We start from the raw sequence: 22,426 nt of genomic DNA, 5'->3' as shown, positions 1-22,426 counted from the left end.
GATAAATGGTGTAGTTATAACCATCTATTTTAAGTTGGTAACTTCAATTGCATGAGAAAGTTCTACCCATTTACTTGTCTCCGCCCCCCAACATTTTATGTTGATGTCCCAATTTACATCTTTTTATATTGCGGCCATTAACAAAATAACGTAGCTATGGTTATTTTCAACACTTTTGTTTCTTAACCTATATGCTAGGTTTCAAAGAGATTTACATACCACCATTGCATTATTATTTTGAATTTTAATATACCTTTACCAGTAAGCTTCTTACTTTAATATATTTTCATGTTACTAAGTAGCATCCTTTTGTTCTAGTTTGAAAACTCATTTACCATTACTTGTAGGTCGATTTGGTGGCTTTTGTTTATCTAGGAATATCTTTATCTCTCCTTCATGTCTGAATAACAGCTTTGCTGGGTAAAGTATTCTTAGATGAGTTTTTTTTCTTTGAGCACTTTGAATATATCACCCTACTCTCTCCTCCCCTGAAAGATTTCTGCTGAAAAATCTGCTGAAGACCTTTTTGGGATTTCTTTGTAGGTAATAGTTCTTTGTTTAGAGATTTTTGTCTTTGGTTCTTCAGAGGTTGATTATAATGTGTCTTGGTAAAGATTGCTCTTGGAGCTTCCTGTGCCTGGATGATCATATCCCTCCCCAGACTGGGGGAGTTTTCAATCATTATGTTTTCTGTTCCTTTCTCCCTCTTTTATCCTTACTTTGGAAGTCCCAGAAAGAGATTGTTTCTTTTGATGATGCTTCACAGTTCAAGTAGGATTTCTTCACTCTAATTTCAAAAAATAGGATTTTTGCTTAAGGTGTTGCTAATCATGTCAGCCAGCTACTTCTAAGATCTGTTCATTGAACTATGACAAGGAATATTTCTCTTTTGAAATTCCTTAAATCAGTTATACTTAATCAAATTGTAACAACCCTTTGTTAATACAAAGTCAGTTCAGTCTATCCTTTCATTTTACAGCCAGTAGTAGGGTAATACATAAGTCATACTGAAAAATAATCAGGGAGAAATACAGAACTTAGAGAAAAATTTACATATGGGCATGAATATGCTCCTTTCATGAATAGTTTTTTAGATTTACAGATTTTATCATTAAATTTATCAGCTTCAGCTCCCAATTCTCAGATCTATGACCTTAATTTTTTCTGTTGTTCCTCAAATGGATAGCTTTTTAATATATACCAGAGCAGTCAGAGCTAGCAGTTGTTCATAGTCCCATTCTATTTAGTATCTCCTGTGATACTTGTCACACTTTCCTAAGAGCTGCTACTCATACTAAACAAAGCTGATCCCTAAGGCATTTTTTTACTTCAAAATTTTCTATTTACTATAGATGTTTTTGCCACCTTCTTATAATACCAGAGTCCTTGTCATCTTTTCTTATAAAAACCATTTGTGGTTTATGGGGATTTGTACATACTTAAAATTCCCTTGATAATAAGCACTTTTAGATAATATGTATTTTTACCTCATATGTATTTTGTATTCCTTCATTCAATAGGAATCTATTGAGTGCCTATAGGCACCAATACCAACATTTGTGCAGGTATTAGAAGTCATTCAACTGAGCTGCTAAAAGCCTTACAGCAGCGATTGAAGATTTTATAGCTAACCCAATTCCTCTATGTAAATGTACATTTCTGCAAAAATATCTGTGTTTTGGTGATTTTTAAGGTCAGGTTCATGAAAAGACAAATAGTGTTTTTAGTAGATACATGCTTACTTCTTTCTCTTATAGACGGCAGCCCACAGTCCTCAGGGTTCCAAGCCTTTGTCTGTTTGATCCCCTACCCTGTGATTTAGAATAGCTGCTAGATGGGTAGCAACAATTTCTTAAAACACAGCAAAGTACCAGCCTTAAAAGATTAATGATGATATGTGCAGTGTATACATCTGGAAAGAAAATTCAGTATATATATAAAGAAGATATTGTATCATCAGTCATCTGGGAAATGGCCAATTCATATCAGGGTGAAATATCATTACCCACTAGAATGGCAAATATTTTAAAGAACAATAACACCAAATATTGGTGAGGATGTGAAGCAACTGAAACAAAATCGGTTTGGATGTGCCTTCTAAGCTAAAAACAAACAAACACACACACACACACACACACACACACACAAAACAAGCAAACAAACAAAAACAACTCACCTTGTGCCCTAGCAATTCCACTCTTAGGAATATGCCCAACAGAAGTGAATGTGCACTGTTCACAAAAGAGGGGAGGTTGCCAGATAAGGCTTCACAGCATCACCTTGGGTTTGCTCTCTGAAGATGGGCAGGTGTTCTCTAAGGAGCCAAGCATCCAGAAGAGCATGAAGTCATGGCGATGTAAGCCAGCCTGATGTTTTGGGTAACAATGCCTGTTCTAAACAGTTTCAACACAGAGATTACAATTCCAGAAAGACCCAAGGCTGGAGGAGTGTTGTAGCGCTTACTACTAAGTCAGTTCTGCCCAGGGACATGGTCAGATTTGTACTTACCAAGATCACTCAGATTGGTGTGTTGGAGCGAAGTTAGCAGGAGGTCAGTCAGGATGGATGGTTATCACTTTGCTGCCATTTTGCCAATTCTGGAGAATAAGTACTTTCCTTATATTGTGTATTATCTTGTGTCATTCTATAAGGAATGAACAAAGGACCATCTAGTCTGAAACCATTCAGATGATTTTCAAATGTTCTATCTAGAAAAATCCATGATTTCACCAAATATACACAGGTTTTGTTTATCTTTACAATGAAACTTGCATTTTTCCTCTGAATTGTCCTCATTTCTTTCTAATGACCACCACCAACAACAACAGAAAGCCACAGGGTTTTAGTTTGGGAGGATGACATAGTTCACCTCCTTCCAGCTACATATAAAAACAATTTCTTCTGAAGGAAACCCAAAAGCTAGTTAAGCAAACCCCACAAATCAGGCAAATGAGAAAAACACCCACATCAAAGTGGGTGGGGGTGTGGGGTTCTGATCCAAGATGGCAATGTAGGAAGATCCCAAACTCACCGTCCTCCATGGGCACACCAAATCTGCACCTATTTATAGAGCAATTCCTCCTGAGAACTGAGGGCTAAATGAACAGCTTCTGCACAACAGAAGACAGAGAAGCTGCGTAGAGAACATCAAGAGAGATGGAGGCACGAAGGGAACCACCCACCCTTGACACTGTGAACTGAAGCGGGGAGAGGTAGTGTAAAGAGGCTGTGGGACGATTCCTCTGTCCTAGGGCACAGGGGGAAATAAGACTACAGTTTAACAGAGCACCTAGAATATAAAGGGCCTGACCCTAGAACCAGCCAAAAAGTGGGGGAGCTGCTGAAACTCTCCCTGAGCCCAAGGGGCAGGCAAGCACCAGGGTTTAAGTGCCCTATCCCCAAGTTTGACAGTGCAGATGGAAACAGGGTCCAGGTACCCTAGCCAGCTCACCTCCTCGGTCACCTCAGCACAGTGCTGCTCACATCAGGACTCTGCTCAGCACTCACTGTATCTCTAGTTATTGCACGAAGGTGACACAGGCCCAAGCAACCTGGAATACCCTGGTACCCTGGGCTCATTCCACTTCCGCCTCAGCAGGCTTGCTAGGGTACTCCCAGCACAGAGCGCACTGGGACATCTCATGCTTGCCTCAGTTCTAACCCCATGTGTGGAGCACCCCAGCATCACCTATCCTGTGCCATAGCTCAGCTCCAGAGCAGGTGCCCTGCAGTGTGCCCTCCATGTGGAAAGCCCCAGGACACCCTGGCTTGCATCTGCTTCACCTGCCACTATTCCACCAGGGCAGCCCATCACAGAGTACCCTAGGAGCCCAGCCCACACTACATCTAAAAACAGAAAAACATTCTTTTCAACTGCACATGGAACATTCTCCAGGAGAGATCACATTATAAGCCACAAAATAAGTTTCAATCAATCATAAAAAGATGCTGTCAAGTGTCTTTTTCAACCATAATAGTATGAAAGTAGAAATCAATCACAAGAAAAAAAAAAAAAAACCTGGAGAGGCACCTGAGTGGCTCAGTAGTTGAGCATCTGCCTTTAGCTCAGGCCATGATCTCGAGGTCCTGGGATTGAGTTCTGCTTCGGCCTCCCTGCTCAATGGGGAGCCTGCTTCTCCCTCTCCCTTTGGCCCTCCCACTCACACACTGGTGATCTCTCACTCAAGTATATTAATAACATCTTTTAAAAATAAAACTAGAAAAAACACAAACATGTGGAAGCTAGACAACAACCAATGAATGGGTCAATAAAGAAATCAAAGAGGAAATTAAAAAATACATGAAAACACAATGGGCCAACATCTTTGGGATACAATGATGGCACTTCCAAGAGAAGAATTTACAGTGATACAGGCCTACCTCAAAAAATAAATATCACAAACTATCTAACCTTAGTACTAAGGGAACTAGAAAAAGAACAAAACCCAAGGGTAGTAGAAAGAAGGAAATAATAATTAAAAAAAAAAAAAAAACCAGAGCAGAAATAAATGAAATAAGAACTGAAAAAAAAATTGAAAAGATCAATGAAACCAAGAGCTGGTTCCTTAAAATGTAAATAAAATTGATAAGCCTTTAGCCAGACTCAAAGAAAAAAAAATGAGAGGTCCCAAATAAAATCAGAAACAAAACAGAAGTAAAAAAGCAACATCATAGAAATACAAAAGGTTATAGGAGACTACCACAAAAAAAATTATATGCCAAAAACTTGTACAACCCAGGAGAAATGGATAAATTCCTGGAAACATACTATCTTCCAAAACTGAGTTAGGAAAAATAGAAAATCTGAATAGACCAATTAATAGTAACAAAAGTGAATTGGTAATGAAAAAACTCCCAACAAACAAAAGTCCAGTACCAGATGGATTCACAGGTGAATCTACCAAACACCAGTTTATACCTATTCTCAAGCTATTCTAAACAATAGAAGAGGAAGGAAAGCTTACAAATATGTTCTACAAGGTACCAAAACCAGACAAAGACCCTACAAAGAAGAAAACTATGGGCCAGTATCCCTGATAAGCACAGATGTAAAAATCCTCAATAAAAAACCAGCACGTTCCATTTAGTAATACATTAAAAGGATCATTCACCTCAGTCGAGTAGGATTCATTCCAGGATGTATGGGGAGTTTGATATTCACATATCAATCAATGTGATACACAATATTAACAAAACTAAGGATAAAAATCATATGATCATCTCAGTATATGCAAAAAAGGCATGTAACAAAAGTCAACATTTGTTGATGATAAAAACTCAACAAAGTGGGTTTAGAGGGAACATACCTCAGATAATACTGGCCATAGATGACAAACCTACAGCTGACATCATACGCAATGTGAAAACCTGAGATCAAGAAAAAGTCAAGGATGTCCACTCTTGCCACTTCTACTCATCATGTGACTAGAAGTCCTAGCCACAGCAAAAAGAAAAAAAAGAAAGAAAGAAGGGCACATTGATAAGGACAAAGTTAAACTTTCTCTATTGGCAGATGACATGATACTATACATAGAAAACCCTAAAGACTTCACCAAAAAAAAACTATTAGAATAAACGAATTCAGTGCAGTAGTAAAATATAAAATGAATACACAGAAACTGGTTTTGTTTCCTACAACAAAGTAGCATAAAGAGAAATCAAGAAAACAATTCTATAACTTTACACACCAAAAAAGAATAAATATCTAGAAATAAACTTATCCAAAGAGGTGAAAGGCCTACTCTGAAAACTATAAAACACTGATGAAAGAAGTTGAAGGTGACATGAACAAATGCACATTCCATGCTGATGGATTGGAAGAATTTGTTAAAACGGCTGTCCTACCCAAAGCAATCTACACATTCAGTACAATCACTATCAAAATACTAATAGCATTTTTCCTCGAACCAGAAGAAATTATCCTAAATTTGTGTGCAGTCACAAAAGACCCTGAGTAGCCAAATCAATCTTGAGAAAGAACAAACCTGGAGCTATCATAATCCTTGATTTCAAGATATAGTGATAGTGATCAAAACAGGATGGCACTGGCAAACAGAAATGGATGCAGAGATCAATGGAATGGAACAGAGAGCCAGAAGTGGGGCCCATGCTTAAATGATCAGTTAATCTCAACAAGACAGGCAAGAATATACAATAGGGGAAAGACAGTCTCTTTAACCAATGGTGCTGGGAAGACCAGACAGCTACATGCAAAAAAATGAAACTAGACCACTTTCTTACACCATATACAAAAATAAACTCAGAATGGATCAAGAGCCTAGCAGCTGGGTGGCTCAACTGAGCACCTGACTTTTGATTTCAGCTCAGGTCATGATCTCAGGGTAGTGGGATTGAGCCCCAGGACTGCACTCAACAGGGAACCTACTTGAGGTTCTGTCTCCCTCTGCCTCTGCCCCTCCCCCTGCTTGTGCTCATGTTCTCTCCCCCTCTCTCCCACCCAGAAAAAATAAATCTTTTTTTTAAAAAAGAAACTAAATGTGAGACCTGAAACCATAAAACATCTAGAAGAAAACATAGGCGGCGGTAACCTCTCGAACATAGGCCTTAGCAACATTTTTCTAGATATGTCTCCTAAAGCAAGGGAAACAAAAGCAAAAATAAACTATTGGGACTACACCAAAATTAGAAGCTTTTGCACAGTGAAGGAAACTATCAACAAAATGAAAAGGCAACCCACTGAATGAGAAGATATTTGCAAATGATATATCTGATAAGGAGATAATATGCAAAATATATAAAAAACTTATACAACTCAACACCAAAAGAATATCTAATTTTAAAATGGGCAGAGGACCTGAATAGACATTTCTCCAAAGAAAACATAAAGATGGCTAACAGACACATGAAAAGATGGCTCAACATCACTCCACATCAGGGAAATGCAAATCAAAACCACAATGAGTTAGATATCAGCACCTATCAGAAGAGCTAGTATCAAAAAAGATAAATAAATGTTGGTAAGAATATACTGAAAAAGGAATTTTTAAAAAGATTTTATTTATTTATTCATGAGAGATACAGAGAGACAGAGAGGCAGAGGGAGAAGCAGGCTCCATGGGGAGAGCCCAATGTGGGATTTGAACCCGGGTCTCCAGGATCACGCCCTGGGCCAAACGTGACACTAAACCACTGAGCCACCCAGGGATCCCAGAAAAAGGAATTCTTGTTCACTGTTGTTGGTATAGACACTGTGGAAAATGGGGGAAGTTGTAAAATATAAAATCCACTAATTCCACTATTCAGTAATGTTGCAATATCAATTTCAGCATATCAATATACCACTATTAGGTATTTGGCCACAGAAAACAAGAACACTAATTCAAAAAGACATATGTATCCCTCTATTTAGTGTAGCATGAGCCGAGATACGAAAACAATGCAAGTATCCACTGAGAGAAGAATGGATAAACGTGTGTGTGTGTGTCTACACACATACATACATACACACGATGGAATATCAACCATAAGAAAGAATAAGATATTGCCATCGTGTGTATGTATGTGTGTGTGTAGACACACAAACACACACATCCAAATACAGATGGACCTAGAGGGTAATATGCTAAGTGGAATAAAAAGAAGAAAAAGCAGAAACAAACACATTAATACAGAGAATAAATTGATGGTTGCCAGAGGGACAGGCAGTGGGAGGTACAGGCTTCCTGTTACAGCATGAGTGAGTCACGTGGATTAAAGGTGCAGAATAGGGAATATCGTCGGTGCTGCAGTAGTGTTGTATGGTGACAGGTGGAGCTACATTTGTGGTGAGCATACCATAACATATAGACTTGCTGAAGCACTGCCTTGTACACCTGTAACTAATATAACATTGTCAACGTTACTTAAATTTAAAAAAAAAAATGGTAGGAGAGACTGAGACACAGTCTCACGACGAATCTCAGCCCAGGCAAAGTAACCCACCGTCAAGGAGGCTATCTCGAGTTGGAACCTGTCCCTGGGGAGTAAAGAGTTTGAACTCTTCTTGTGGTACTGCAACTCTTTAAGGCCTGTACCTGAGAGATAAGTCCCCAAAACATCTAGCTTTGAAAACCCATCGGGCTCATGTCCAAGAGCCCCACAGGATATAGGGACTTGAGAAGTAGTTCTCACGGGGCTGTTCAGAATTACCCACCCCCAGGACCCAGCATAGAGACAGCCAACTAAAATGCATCAACTCTTTCTGTGAACAAAACCTGTTTGCATATTTTAAAGCTTCACCTGAGGGATAGGCATCTAATTTAACACACATCCAGGGTCCTACTGAAATACTTCACAAAACAGCTGCAGGTGGGTGCTATTTTTGTGCTCTTCCTCTGCTTCATTCCAGGTCACCAGTTTCTCCCAGAAAGGAGCTTATACACTAGTTCTTGTGCCCTGATTTTTGCAGCTGCCACTCAGGAGAGGCTGCTTGGCTCTGGTGGCCTGCGGGCCTTGACTTTTACAGGCTCCATGGGGCTATAACAAACTGAAAAGGAGTTCTTAACCAGCTGTACTGCAGGGCACAGCAAAGAGGCATCAGACTGAAATACTCACTCTGTAAAAGCAGCTTATTAGCTTATCTGTACAGCTGTGGCCTGTGGGGCATGCTTTTATTTGAACACTGACGACCTCTTCAGAGACTGGGAAGGCTGGTGGGCACCATCTTCACACTTTTCCTCTTCCTAGCCCCATGTTTCCAGTGTCTCCAAGAAAGGAGCTGCTTATATACTTCTTTGGTGGCCCAGATTTTGTGGCTGCCATCTTGAGAAAACATTCCTTGGTAGCTTGGCCCTGGTGTCCAGCGAGGCTTGTGTTCACAGATTCAGTGGGAAGGTAACAAACAAAGAAATGGCTCTTCATTGGCCGTCAGCCCAGGGCTCAGTGCAGAGGGGCAGACAATAACGCCTGTCTCCCACGCTTCCCCTGAAAGAGGTACATTTGCACATTTTAAATCCTGTTGCCTTAGGTTCTTGTTTTCAATCAGCTTGAATCTAGTTGCTGACTGAGATCTCCCTTTGGGGCACCCACAGGTCCTAGTGCACCCTCAATTATTGGGAGCCACTAGGAACAAAATAGGAGGCTTGGACAAACACAAAGTTTTGAGATACCATGAAGAGCTAGAGCAAGGTTGAATAATAGTTTCATCTCCTTCATGATCTCACTCCTTCAGGTTGGGAAATGTGGCTGTTTTCTATGGTTGCATAGCAACCAACACAGAGAGTCAAAGAAAATACAGAAACAAAGGAACTTGTTCCAAATGAAAGAACAGGATAAAATCTCAGAAGAAGAAAAAACCTTAATGAAACAGAGGCAAGTGCTTTACCTGACCAAAATACTAAGTTCCGGAGAAAATGAGACAAAGTTAGAACTTCAACAAAAACAAAATATGAGTACCACATAGGAAGTCATAGACCTGAAGAAACAATAACTGAACTGAAAAATGCACTGGAGGGTTCGACAACAGACTAGATGAAGCAGAAGGAAGGATCAGCAAACTCCCAGACAAGGCATCAGAATGCCTCCAATTAGACCAGCAAAGAGAAGAAAGAACAAGAGTGAAAGTAGCTTCAGGAACTTATGGGACACCACCAAACAGACTAACATCCACATGTAGGGGTCCCCAGATGGAGAAGAGAAAGGAGTAGAAAACTTTTTTGACAAAATAATGGATGAAAACACTTTTAACCTGCAGAGGGATACAGACATCCAGAACCAAGAACTCCAGAGAGTTTCAAAAGGATGATACACCATGATCAAGTGTGCTCTCTTTCAGGGGTGCAAGAATGATTCAACATCTGCATGTGAGTGTCATACACTGCATTATCAAAGGAAGGAGAAAACCTGTACAACCCTATCAATAGATGCAGAAGAGGCATTTGACAAAATTCAACACAATAAAAATCTGGATAGGTTGGGTATAGAAGAAACACACCTCAAAATAATAAATAAATAATATAACAAGTCCGTGGTGAAAAGCAGAAAACTTTTCCTCTAAGGCTGGAAACAAGACAAAGATTCCCACCCTTACCACTTCTATTCAACATAATATTGCAAGTCTTGGAGCAATTAGGCAAGAAAAAGAAATAAAAGGCACCCAAAGTGGAAAGGAATAAAACTGTCACTATTTGCAGATGACATGATACTATACACAGAAAACCCTTAAGCAAAAAAAGAAAAAGAAAAAGAAAACCCTTAAGCCTATGCTAAAACAAATATTAAAACTAATAACAGGGTAGGCCCAGTGGCTCAGCGGTTTAGCGCCGCCTTCAGCCCAGGGCCTAATCCTGGAGACCCAGGATCGAGTCCCACATCAGGCTCCTTGCGTGGAGCCTGCTTCTCCCTCTGCCTGTGTCTCTGCCTCTTTCTCTCTCTCTCTCTCTCTCTCTCTCTCTCTCTGTGTTTCTCATTAATAAACAAATAAAATCTTTAAAAAACTAATAAATGAATTCAGTAATGTTGCAATATCAATTTCAGCATATCAATATATCAACATATATCGCAATTATCAATATATAAAAATGAGTTGCATTTCTATACACTTACAACAAACCATAAGAGAAATTAAGAAAACACCTTTATAATTTCATCAAAAGAATAAAATACCTGAGAATGAATTTAACCAAGATGCAAGGCCTGTACATTGAAACCTATAAGACACTGATGAAGGAAATTCAAGAAGATACAAATAACGAGAAGGTATCCCATGCTCATGGATTGGAAGGATTAATATCATAAAAATGTCCATATAATCTAAAGCAATCTATGTATTCAATGCAATGCTTATCAAAATCTCGATGGTATTATTTATAGACCTAGAACAAATAATCCTAAAACTGATGGAACCACAGAAGATCCCGAATAGCCAAAGCAGTCTTCATCAAGAAACAACAATGCTGGAGGCATCACACTTCCTGATTTCAAACTACATTACAAAGCTCTAGCAATAAAAACGATGCTGGCATAAAAGCAGACACACAGACCCACAGAACAGAATAGAGAGCCCAGAAATAAACTCACACATACGTGGTTGGTTCATTTATAGCAGTGGAGCCAAGAATTTACAACGTAGAAAGGACAAGTTTCCTCCGTAAGTGGTGCTGGGAAAACTGGGCAGCCATGTGCCAAAGAATGAGACTGGGCCACTGTTTGATACCGTACACAGAAATGAACTCCAAGCAGATTAAACACTTGAATATAAGAACTGAAATTATAAAAACCCCTAGAAGAAAACAGGTAAGCTGCTTGACATCAGCTTTGGTGATATTTTTTTTTTCCTTTTTCAATTTGACACCAGGAAAGGCAACAAAAGCAAAAATAGGGAGTCTTCATCAAACTAGAAAGCTGCTGCACCACCAAGGAAACCATCAACAAAATGCAAAGGCAGCCTACTGAGTGGGACGAAATACTTTCAGATATTTATATCTGATAAGGAGCTAATATCCAAATATATAAAGAATTCGTATAACTCAGGGACATAACACCTGATTCTAAAAATGGGCAGAGTATCTGAATAGAGACTTTTTTTCCTACAGAAGACATTCAGATGGCCAGCAAGTACATAAAATTGTGCCCACCGTCACTAATCATCCATGAAATGCAAATCTCAACCCCAGATGTTAAACCCCCTCATACTCCTCAGAGTGGCCAGTATCAAACAGACAAATACCGTGTTGTCAAAGACACAGCGTCAAGGCCGTTGGTGGGAATGGAAATTACTGCAGCCCCTGTGGAAGATACTCTGGAGGTTCCTCAGAACCCAGAAATGGAATTCCCATATGATCCAGCAGTTACGTTTCTGAGTGTTCATCCAAAGAAAATGAAAACACTAACACCAAAAGAGCCTTGCTCACACACACCTGTGGGCACCGCAGCATTATTTACAACAGCCGAGACAGAGAAGCCAACTGTGTGCCCATCAGTGGGCAAATGTCTAAAGAAAAAATTTTTTTTTTCAGCCATGGAAGAAAGAAGGAAATCCCACCATTTGCAACAACACAGATAGACCTCAAAGGCAGTATGCTAAGCACAAGTCAGAGAAACACAGGTACCACACGATCGAACTTATTATATGGGGATTTGAAAACAAAACAAAACAAGCTCACAGATATGGAGAACAGACTGGTGACTGCTGCCAGAATTGGGGGCTGGGGAGTGAAGCTGTTCAAAAGGTGTACTTTTGACGATAAAATAAATAAGGCCCCGGGACGTGGCACGGCTTGACGACTGCTGTTAACAGGACTGGCTTATCAATCAAAAACTGCCAAGAGAGCAGATTAATAGTTTTTGTTACAAGAAAAGATTCTTAGCTCTCAGTGCTGATAGATTAACTAAGCTCATTACGGTGATCACAACATATATGAACATAGAATAATTATGTCATATGAATAGTGTGTATATCAACTCTATTTCAATAAGATTTATTTTAGTAAAATAATGTTTAGGGGCACCTGGGCGGCTCATTCAGTTAAACGTCTCCCTTTGGCTCAGGTCAGGATCTCGGGGTCCTGGGATCAAGCCCCGGTTGGTCGGTTGGTCAGCTCCCTGCTCAGCGGGGAGTCTGCTTCCCCCTCTCCATCCATCTGCTCTTCCCACCTCCCCTCCGCAGCCCCGCTCTTGCTTGCTCGCACTCTCTCTCTAATAAGTAAAATCATTAAAAATAATAATTCTTAAATAATTTTAAGTTTTAAAAGTAATTTCAAAGACAACACAGGCTATATGAAAACTTCCCAGAGGACAGTGAAAGGAGAAGATGTATTTATCTTTAGAACAAAAATCTGATTTCTCATGTGAACCCATTGCCCAATTTCCTTGAGTTACCCCAATTTCTTTATTAGTCTGTGGGGTAAAAGTTCTACTGCTGTGTCGTTACGTGGTAGACAGCGCCACGCTGGCTGTGTGTGTGCCAGGGACAAGAGGGAGTGACCTTTCTGCGAACGAGGAGGTGAGGGTGAGAGAGAACCCCAGCGTCACCGTGCCCTGGAGGGTCTGGGCAGTGCGGCCTTCCCTGGGGATTGCGCCCACCTGCGGAAATAAGCCGACTGCCACCGGTTGGCCGGCAAGCAGGCTGCAGCTCCGACCCCCTTCCCTGAGCGCAAGCTGCCTGTGCTCCAAGGTGCGTGAGATGCTTCTGGGCCATTGCTGCATTTTAATTGTTTGGTGATTCCAGAGACATAAGCTCATCTCCCTGGTAGTTGCCTTAAGCAGATTCATTGCTCTAATGCTGTTCTGCTCCAAAAATAGCAAAAGGGGCCGGGGACATGCTTCCGGTGAGTCCCGGTGAGTCCCGACCCTGTGTTGCCTCAAAGACAAAGAAGGTGACCCCACGGTGCATCGCCTAGGTCGCCTGCTGTCACCTGAGGCAGCCCTGAAGCCACCAGGGCGGAGAGGGGCTTCCCCGGAAAGGCGGGGTGCAGGAGGTGCTGGACTCAGAGGGTCACCCCCAGGGAAGCGTTAACTGAACCCCTGGTGAGTGGCTCTCAGCTGTAGCGATGCTGGTCCCTGTGGGACAAGCAGGGACCTGCCAGGAGCAGGGCTGGGGGAGCAGGACCTGGGGAGGGGAGCAGGGCCCAGGGGGAAGCAGGGCCTAGGGTGGAGGAGCAGGGCCCAAGGGGAGCAGGACCTGGGGGAGCAGGGCCCTGGGCGGGGGAGTAGGGCCCAGGGGGAGCAGGACCCCGGGAGCAGGACCTGGGGGGGAGAGGATCTGGGGGGAGCAGGGCCTGGGGGTGGGAGCAGGGCCTGGTGGGGGAGCAGGGCCCAGGGGGAGCAGGGCCTGGTGGGGGAGCAGGGCCCAGGGGGAGCAGGGTGGGGGAGCAGGGCGCGCCTCTTGCGCCCCTGGGGCCTGAGGCTCCGCTGTCCCAGCGGCCTCCCCCATCGGTGCCCCACTCCCTGGCCTTAGAGCACACAGCTTCCTGTCCCGGGCAGGCCCCGAACGAGGCCCCCCAGGCGCCCCGAGAATCCCCGAAGGCAGAAGGAAGGAAGGCCGCTGGGGCCCCTGGGGCCCCCGGGGCCCCTGACGGACAGGGCAGCTAACACGCTGCCTCTCGGGGCGCCTGGGGGGCGGGGGGGGGCTGCCTGCGGCCCAGGCCGTGACCCGGTCCTGGGTGAGCCCCGGGTCGGGCCCTGCTCTCCCTCTCCCGCTGCTGCTCCCCTGCTTGTGCGCCTTCTCAAATAAAATATTTTAACAAATAAATAAACACCCCCCGCCCCCCAGCATCCTGGTAACCAAGGACTTCTGCCCTCAGCCTCAGGACATCTCGTGTGTAGCCAAGCTCAATGCCCGAGCAAACCAGTTTGCGCAGCAGCACCCGCCCCCCCACCCTGCCGCCAGCAGCGAGGCCTCTCGGGCACAGGTGCGCCCCTTCCCCCAGGTAGGGCCCTCACCTGGCACCCGGGCGCGTGCTGGGGAGCAGGGTGCGGAGCGCGGGGTGCAGGCCCGGGGAGGCGGGGAAGCCTCCATCTCTGCCGCAGCTCCCCGCTGAGGCCCCCAGCAGCCGCAGCCCTGCAGTGGCCGCCCCGTCGGGTCTCCAGGTGCCTCACCTGTGGGCGCCCGGGGCTGCCTCCCGCCTGCTCCTGCCTATAGCCTCTCAGGAGGGCGCCTCCGAGCTCCCCGGAGCCCCCGGTCGGTCGGGAAGCACCTCTTCGGAGATTTTGCTCAAGCACCACCGGCCCAGGCCCCGGGCCGTCACCTCTGCAGACCCCGCCTCCCCCTCCAGGTGGGCGCCCTCCCCTGGCCCACCCTGCGGCCCAGACCGTCCCTATCACCGCTCCCTTTATTGCACCTGGACGCCGGGGAACATCAGGCCTCCCTCAGAGCCCCCGGGCCTGGCCCCCCGCCGTTCTGCACACCGCGGAGCACACAGAAGAGGAAGATAGAGTATCCGTGTGGGGCACAGGCTGCTGGCGACGCGGGTCTCCGAGCGCCTTTGATGAACCCACTGAGAACTCAAACCTGCGTGGGGAAGCTCTGCCTCCCATCAGTGCTGCTTGAAAGATGAGTCGGTGGGTCTGTGGGATCGAGACCTACCTGCAGTCGGGCGGGGACCTTAGGAATCAACGAAGGGAACAGTCATATGTAAAAAATGACGCATAATTGAGACTCTGAGGACCAGCAGGTGGATTCCCGACCCAGTGGGTCCAGGTCCCCACCCAGGACGGCGCGAGGCTCCACTCCCAGTGTGGCCTTCCTCACTGCCTCCAGCACCTACACTCTGATCCACCAGGCGGCCCCCGAGCACGTTCCTCACTCAGGTGCCCCCCCCACCCCAGCTGGATTCTCACTCACCTGCCCCCCAGCACATTCCTCACTCACCTGCCCACCCCCCACCCCAGCAGTTTCCTCGCTCACCTGCCAGCAGTCAGCCTCTGCGTGGTCAGCCTCCGTCCAGCACCGCGTCCCCTCGCCCATGCTGTCCACCTGGAGGACAGTCGCCCGTCTCCAAGGCTCACCTGTGGGGCCACCTGTGCTCCCACTGGGCAGGCCTGGTCTCTGTCGTCACCGTCTCTTGCCTAAGCGACTTCTGTCTCCTGTCCTTCCAGCGAAACAGGTCTTTCACGTGGTCACAGACGGGGTCTCGTTGCCACTTCCCCTCCCTCACCTGTAACACGTCTGTTACGCTCACCCCGAGTCCCGGGTGGCTGTGGGAAAACCTGGTTCCCCATCAACAGGGAAGCAAGGGTGTGTGCTGTGCAGGAAGGCCCAGGGGGTCACGGCCGCTGGGGGCCAGGAAGCACCCCCGCTGCGAACCCTCACTCAGCCCTTATTTCAAGGATCCAGAAGTTGGATGATCCTGTACTAGAGCCAAGCTCACTGTCCCCAAATCCATTATTTTGTTTAAAGATTTTATTTATTTGAGAGAGAGAGAGAGAGAGAGAGAGAGAGAGAGAGATGTATGAGCGGGGGAGGGGGAGAAGCAGACGCCCCGCTGAGCTGGGAGCCTGACGTGGGGCTCCATCCCAGGACCCCGGGGTCATGACCTGAGCTGCCCAGGTGCCCCCCAAATCCCTTAGTTGACGGAAACTGCGTGGTAGGGTTGGTCTGTGGGCTGGGCTCTGAGCTGGAGCAGAGGGAGGCTGAGAGCAGCAGAGCACCGACGGCAGCCCCCCCAGTCCCACAGACGGACACAGGCTCCCGCTGCACCGCGGGGGCGGGTATCGGGCCGAGGGGGCCCTGGGGGGGACAGTGCCAGGCCCCTGCTGCCCAGGCCCTGAAGGGAGAGCATCCCAGGACTCGCTGGATCCATGCAGCACCTCCTGGGAGCCCCACGCTCCTCAGATTCGCTGCCGAGCCATGGGCGCCCACCCCTGGGCAGGCCCTGGCCGCCACCCACCCGTGCTGACCTGGACTATGCCACCCCACCCTGGTCACCCCGTCCTCCCATGGGTCACATTCCAATGGTGGTGCTTTGGCTGGAGACAAGCCCATCCTTCCAGGGGTCGTACTGCACTTAGTGGTGACCCCCCTGTCCTGGCCCGGCTCGGCCAGGCCCCCACCACCCTGGCACATCCACGGAGCGGGCACCCCTCCTGTGGCCCTGTGGTCCTGGGGGCTTCACCTCCCCCGGGAAGGTTCAGGGAGATCCCCGGCTGAGGGGCCTGGTGCACCTGGCCCCTACTGGCCCCCACTCACCCCCACTCACCCCCACTCACCCCTACTGACCCCCACTGGCTCCCACTGGCCCCCAGTTGCTCCCACTGGCCCCCACTCACCCCCACTCACCCCCACTCACCCCTACTGGCCCCCACTGGCTCCCACTGGCCCCCAGTCGCTCCCACTGGCCCCCACTCACCCCCACTCACCCCCACTCACCCCTACTGGCCCCCACTGGCTCCCACTGGCCCCCAGTCGCTCCCACTGGCCCCCACTCACCCCCACTCACCCCCACTCACCCCTACTGGCCCCCACTGGCTCCCACTGGCCCCCACCCGCTGTGCTCCCTGCACCCTGGCTGTGGGGTTGGGGGACTGCAGTGGCTGCAGCCACACCTGGGGGGGGGGCTCCGGGGGACCCGTGACTGTGCTCCGCTCCAGCTAACCACTGTGCCCTCCTACCCCACAGGCGCAGAAGGCACTCAAGACCCCCAGGCCCGCCCGGAGCCCCCACCTGTCGGAGCAGGAGCCTCCTCCCCTGCCCTCCCCGAGCGGGAGCGTGTCCGGCCGCCACCAGCAGCCCCCCCGCCGTCGGCCTCCAGCCCACACCCGGCCCCACGGCCCGGCCCCACGGGCACCTGCCGGAGTTGGCGGGTCCCGCCGGCAGCGCCACCAGCCTCCCCTGGTCGTTCCAGAGAAGCAAGTCCCTGTTTTGTCTGCCCACGGGGGACTCACCGCCGGGCTCCTCCGCGCTGCCCCAGTGGTTTTCCAGCAGCGGTGCCACTGGGCACAGGGCATCGGGGCGCGGGCACGGCCAGCTGGTCTCCGTGGACGACCTGGAGGGGGCCCAGGAGACGGACGTGGACACGGGCCTCCGGCTGTCCTCCTCCGACCTGTCGGTGGTCTCGGCCTACTCGGCGCCCAGCAGCTTCGGCCGCACCCAAGCCGCCCTGGGCCCCGGGGGGGTGCACAGCCATGGGCTGCAGCCCAAGGGGGTCCGAGAGGGGCCGCTGCCCACAGGGGGCGGGGGGGCAACCTGGGCCCCCCTCCCAGCCGTGTCACCCGGGCCCCCCCCGGAGCTCCCAGCCCCTGCACCCCCGGGTCCTGCGGGCCGCGACGCCGAGGAGTTCTACATCTGACAGCCCTCGCCTGGCTCCGGGCACGGGCCCTGGTGCTGTGACCCGGGGAGTCCCCGTGCTCCTGGCCCCCCTCTGCCCGGACCGCGCGTCCCCGGGCACCTGAGCGCCGCCTCTTACCTGACAGGTGGCAGGCGGGCAAAACACCAGCGTGTCTGCGCACCTGGATTCTCCAGCTCGAGCCCAGAGACGCGTCGTTTGCCTCCTGCGCTCCCCCGGACATCGGGCTTCGTGCACTTAGTGCAGCTTAAATGCTTTGTGTAATTACTTGAGATGAAAAGCAAACCTAGTCAGCCGGAGCCGACTTGGCGATTTTTCACGCCAAAAAATGGAAGGAAAAGCAATTAAAGCCAAAAGGTGGAGTGTGGGGAAGCAAACAAGTGGCCTGTGCGAGAGATGGGCGCGCGGCCACGTGGACAGCCGGCTCCCCGGAGCCCACGCAGGTGCCCACGGATCCGGGTGGTGCTCCCAGCGAAACCCACACCGCCCGCCTGCTGGAAGAGTGACCGCGGCTGTCCGCGGTGGCGCCTGGCCCCGTGCACACCCAGAGACGTGGACTTAGGCAAAGGAACCCCTGTACCTTGGGAGGGGTGATCGTGAGCACAGACTCCCGGTGGGACCGAGGCAGGGCCTGAAAGCCAGAGGCCAGGTCTGCGTCCACCTGTCAACCACCGCGTGGCCCGAAGTCGCCAGGTCTGCGGGAGACGCCCTGCTCCCTGCGGGTACTTGGATCCAGGAAGAACCGCGCTCGCAGGTAGAGCATCAGGTGACCAGTCACGGCGGAGGGTCCTCAGACTGCTCCACGTCCAAAACCAGCATCCAAGGGCTGCGCGTGTTTCTGTATAAACGGCAGGAGCCGCATTTTATACCACGTTCTCCCGCAAAAGCGCATTGTCACCCCCTCCCCCGACCTTTTCACTTTTAAATGATTTGTATGATTTTTAGGTGACATTTCGGTGGTGCAGGTTAATAAACACCCCTGTCTTCTGCAGACGGGGAAGCTGGATAGGAAACGCTGTCCCGGACGCACGGTCTCCTCGCCAGCCTCCCCGAGGGCGCGGAAGCCTTAATTGAAGCCGGAGCGCTAGCCCGGCCTCAGCCTCCGCCGCCCGTCGTCTGCCTCTGTGGAAGCACGAGGGTATTCAAGCATCAGCTCCCTCCCGCTCACGTTTACAGTCCCCAGGTCCCAGTGCCAAGTTGGCACGGGGTCGGGCGGGGGGTGCAGGCCGAGCTGGGCCTGGTCGCCGCTACCTTTGGAAGCAGGAGCATGGACGTGTCTGCCTTGCTGCTTTCCTGGTTGGGGCTCCTTCCTCCACGACTCATGGCCCGGCTCCCACGTCCCTGAAAGCGCCCCCACGTCTGGGCACAGCCTCAGGACCCCTCTGCCCTCCGCCCTCCATTAGGCCCCTGCCATCCCCGTGCGGGGGACCTTGGGTCCCATCCCCAACATCCTGGATATTCCTGGCCTCCAAATTATCATCTTCTCCATGTTACATAAATAAACACGCAAGCCTCTTCGAATCCCCAGCTGGGGCGAGCAACCTGTTTCTAGAAAGGGCTACATGACAGAGGCGGGGCTTGCCAGCCGCTTGGTGCGTGGTCGCGGGCCATCCTGTCGGGCAGCATCCCCGTGAGCGAGCACGGGGCTGGGGGCACCGAGGGGCGTCCCTCCGCGTCGCCGGTTCCCAGGCAGCCACTGATGTCGGAGACGTGCCTCCCGACAGCTGGGGGCGGGGCGGAGGGGGAGCAGCATGTGGACTTCAGGGACGGAAATACCAGGCCGGGCTGTGGACACACGGACGTCCTCCCACGAGCACGAGTCAGTGCGGCGTGAGCGGGCAGGCCGCTGCCACGGGGGCTCCTCTGGCTCCTCTGGCCGGCCGTGCCCGTGTCTGCCGCACGTGTGTGCACGCCCGGGCGGCTCCGAGGCTCCCTAGCACCCCCCTGGTAGCCCCCCGGAGCCCAGTGACCCGGGGGAGGCGGGCAGCGGAGCAGGACGTGCAAGATGCCCCCCACGCCAGGGCCGAAGCGGGGAGCCCAGCTCGGTCCCCAGCCAGGCATCCCCCCCCACCCGCCGCCCAGGCGGTGCTCAGAGGCGGCTGCACCCTCTGCAGAGACGGCCACAGAGACGCGTCGACAAGGGCCTGGCCCCCCGTCTGGCTGCGCCGGCGTCTCCCCCCAGCCTGACGGGAGAGGCTGACACACGCTGAATAAACTTGTTCCACTTGAAAACACGAGGTTGTCTCCGATTATTTCTCTCCCGGACGAGGCTCTGTGGTACAGGACACCTGGGTCTTAGCCCGAGTGTTTTGTCATTTCATGGTGACCTCGTTCTCCGCCCCCCAGCATTGCCCGGGAGGGGGGATGCTACTGCGTGTCCCCGTCTAGTTCACAGCCCGCCCCTCGTCTCTTTTCCGGAACGGCTCCCCAGATTACGGCTCACGGCCCCACCATGGCACCTGCACACCCCCCGGCGTCACTGCACAGACCAGGTGGCCCTTAGGCCGCTCCTGACTGACGTGCCGATCCTTAGGGAAACATCTGGGTCCCCCGTGGAGCTGACAGGTGAGCCACCAGATACTCGGTGACGGGAGAGGACGTGGTGGAACAGACCGAGTTACAGCACTGGTGTTCCTTGCGCCCTGTGACCCTCGGACAGGGGAGCGGTCACACGAAAGCTAGTGGGATTGCACAGTCTAGGCCACTCCAGCTGAGACCAAGGGCTTACTGCACCCGGACCAGCGCCAGGGAAGCAGCCTCACCTCTGCCGTTTACTATCCCGCGTCCGGTTATCCCATTGCCACCAGGGCTTGAGGCCGCGGAACTCCAAGGGCTTAAGACCTTGAGGCAGGAGAGTCCGCGGGAGGGGCGCCGCGGGGCGGGCCGGTGGCACCCGAGGGAGGGCCCGCTCGGGGGGAGCAGACCTGCTGACTGGCCTGGTCTTCCCCGGAACTCAGCACCCCAGGTGAATCCTCAGTGGGAACCAGGCTCCTCTTAGCACGGATTTCCAGTCGCTCTCTCACGAGGGGATTTCCACCAGCGGTTTGCTCTCCAGCAGAGCTGGAGGTGTAGACGCGGCCCCGCGCCCCAGAGGACCCCCTGATCCCCTGCCTCCCGGCCACGCTGCACTGCGGAGAGAGGGGAACTGGGCCCTGAGTGCCAAGTCCAAGGGCCGCCTCCCTCCAGTCTCGGAGGCCAAACCTGTAGTCAGTGGGGGATGAGGCAGGGGGTGGGGGGGTGAGGTGGGGGGCAGGGGGTGAGACAGGGGGTGGGGGGGTGAGGTGGGGGGCAGGGGGTGAGTGGGGGGGTGGGGAGTGAGGGGGATAAGGGGGGTGAGGCGGGGGCAGGGGGTGAGGCAGGGGGTGGGGGGTGAGGCGGGGGACAGGGAGTGAGGGGGGGCAGGGGGTGAGTGGGAGGGTGGGGGGTGAGGGGGGTGAGGGGGGTGAGGCGGGAGCAGGGGGTGAGGCAGGGGGTGGGGGGGTGAGGCGGGGGGCAGGGGGTAGGGGTCGAAGGGTGAGATGGGGCAGGGGGTTGGGGGGTGAGATGGGGGCAGGGGGTGAGGCAGGGGGCAAGGAGTGAGGTGGGGGCAAGAGGTGAGGCAGGGGCAGGGGGTGAGGCAGGGGCAGAGGGTGAGGTGGGGGACAGGGGTGAGGTGGGGTGAGGGGTGAGGCGGGGGGCAGGGGGTGATGGGGGGTGAGGGGTGAGGCGGGGCGGGCCCAAGGTGCCAGTGTGAGCCCAGGCTCAGCCCCCCCAGCTGTCAGCCCCCTGGGAGCCCCTGACCCGGGGGGTGCAGAGCGCTGGGCCTTGCGCCCCGACTGCCCAGGAGGCCCAAGTCCCCGCCAGCCAGCGTGCCGGCAGCGAGCCAGTGCCCACCCCCGACCCCCCACCTTCTACCCCCCTACCCCCCACCCCACCCTTGCCCCAACCCCTGCCCCTCTGGCTCCCTGGGCCAGACCACACGCCCCGGAGCTCTGCAGCCGACGGTGGGACCCGCAGCTCCAGCTCCTCCGCCGAGCCCCTTGGCGCCCGCGGGGTCCCCTCCGTCCTCCCCACCACACTCAGAAGGCGGAGGTGAGGCCATCAGGACACTCAGTGGCTGTGGGACGCGGATCAAACGGCCCCACTTCTCGGCCTTGGTCCCTGCGTTGGCAACAGGCGGCGAGCGGCGCGGGTGCAGGGTGACCCTCCCCGGGCGAGGTTCAAGGGGCTGCAATACGGTCACTTGAGCAGAAGAGGCCGCCTTCAGGGGGTCATTGTAAGGAACAGGTGGCCTCGGGGGCAGAGCCTGACGCCACAACAGGTGGGGTCACCTTTCGAGTCAGGGACATGTGCACGAGGCTCCTCACAGTGGTTGGCCTGAGCTCCTTGGCCCCCCGCCCGACACTCACGCCCTGTGCGCCCCCCCCAGGGCTCGGGGCCTGGACAGACGAGATCATCCCGAACCGAGGCAGAGCCTTGCGCTTGTGCTTGTCGCCGCCCGCCTCGGGAACAGGCCAGAGGGGCACGGGCCGCGAGGGCGACGCCAACACAGCGGAGCCCGCCCTGCGCTCCCTTGCATCCGCGTCCTGCCATCACGGGGGGTGGATGTTTTCTGCTTCATTTTCCTTTTCTCCACTTGACGTGTTTTCGATGATAAGCATTTATTAATCACATAATTAAAAAATAAGGGCGATAAAACAGCAAAACCCCAGCGCCCGTTGAGTGTT

The 22,426-nt window shown here is 51.4% G+C and overlaps 1 protein-coding gene and 1 long non-coding RNA gene across 2 annotated transcripts in view; one reads left to right on the top strand and one right to left on the bottom strand.

Moving 5' to 3' along the window:
* Positions 1 to 19,954, top strand: part of FAM124A (family with sequence similarity 124 member A) — an 84,879-nt gene extending 64,925 nt beyond the window's left edge. Inside the window, exon 4 of the mRNA XM_025478393.3 lies at positions 17,054 to 19,954. Within this exon, the coding sequence (XP_025334178.2) occupies positions 17,054 to 17,764 (711 nt within the window). The 3' untranslated portion in view covers positions 17,765 to 19,954. The remainder of the gene's footprint in view (positions 1 to 17,053) is intronic.
* LOC112678939 (uncharacterized) lies at positions 230 to 10,060 on the bottom strand. Its single transcript, XR_003148012.3, has 4 exons — positions 8,554 to 10,060; positions 2,509 to 2,644; positions 2,177 to 2,393; positions 230 to 787 (listed from the first exon to the last, which is right to left on the bottom strand). It is a non-coding gene; the product is annotated as an uncharacterized LOC112678939 (long non-coding RNA).
* Positions 19,955 to 22,426: the final 2,472 nt, after the last annotated feature.

Source organism: Canis lupus, chromosome 22 (assembly GCF_003254725.2).
Source record: "Canis lupus dingo isolate Sandy chromosome 22, ASM325472v2, whole genome shotgun sequence".
NCBI lineage: Eukaryota > Metazoa > Chordata > Mammalia > Carnivora > Canidae > Canis > Canis lupus.
The sequence above is the reverse complement of the archived record's forward strand: the minus strand, read 5'-3'. Positions and strand labels throughout refer to the sequence as shown.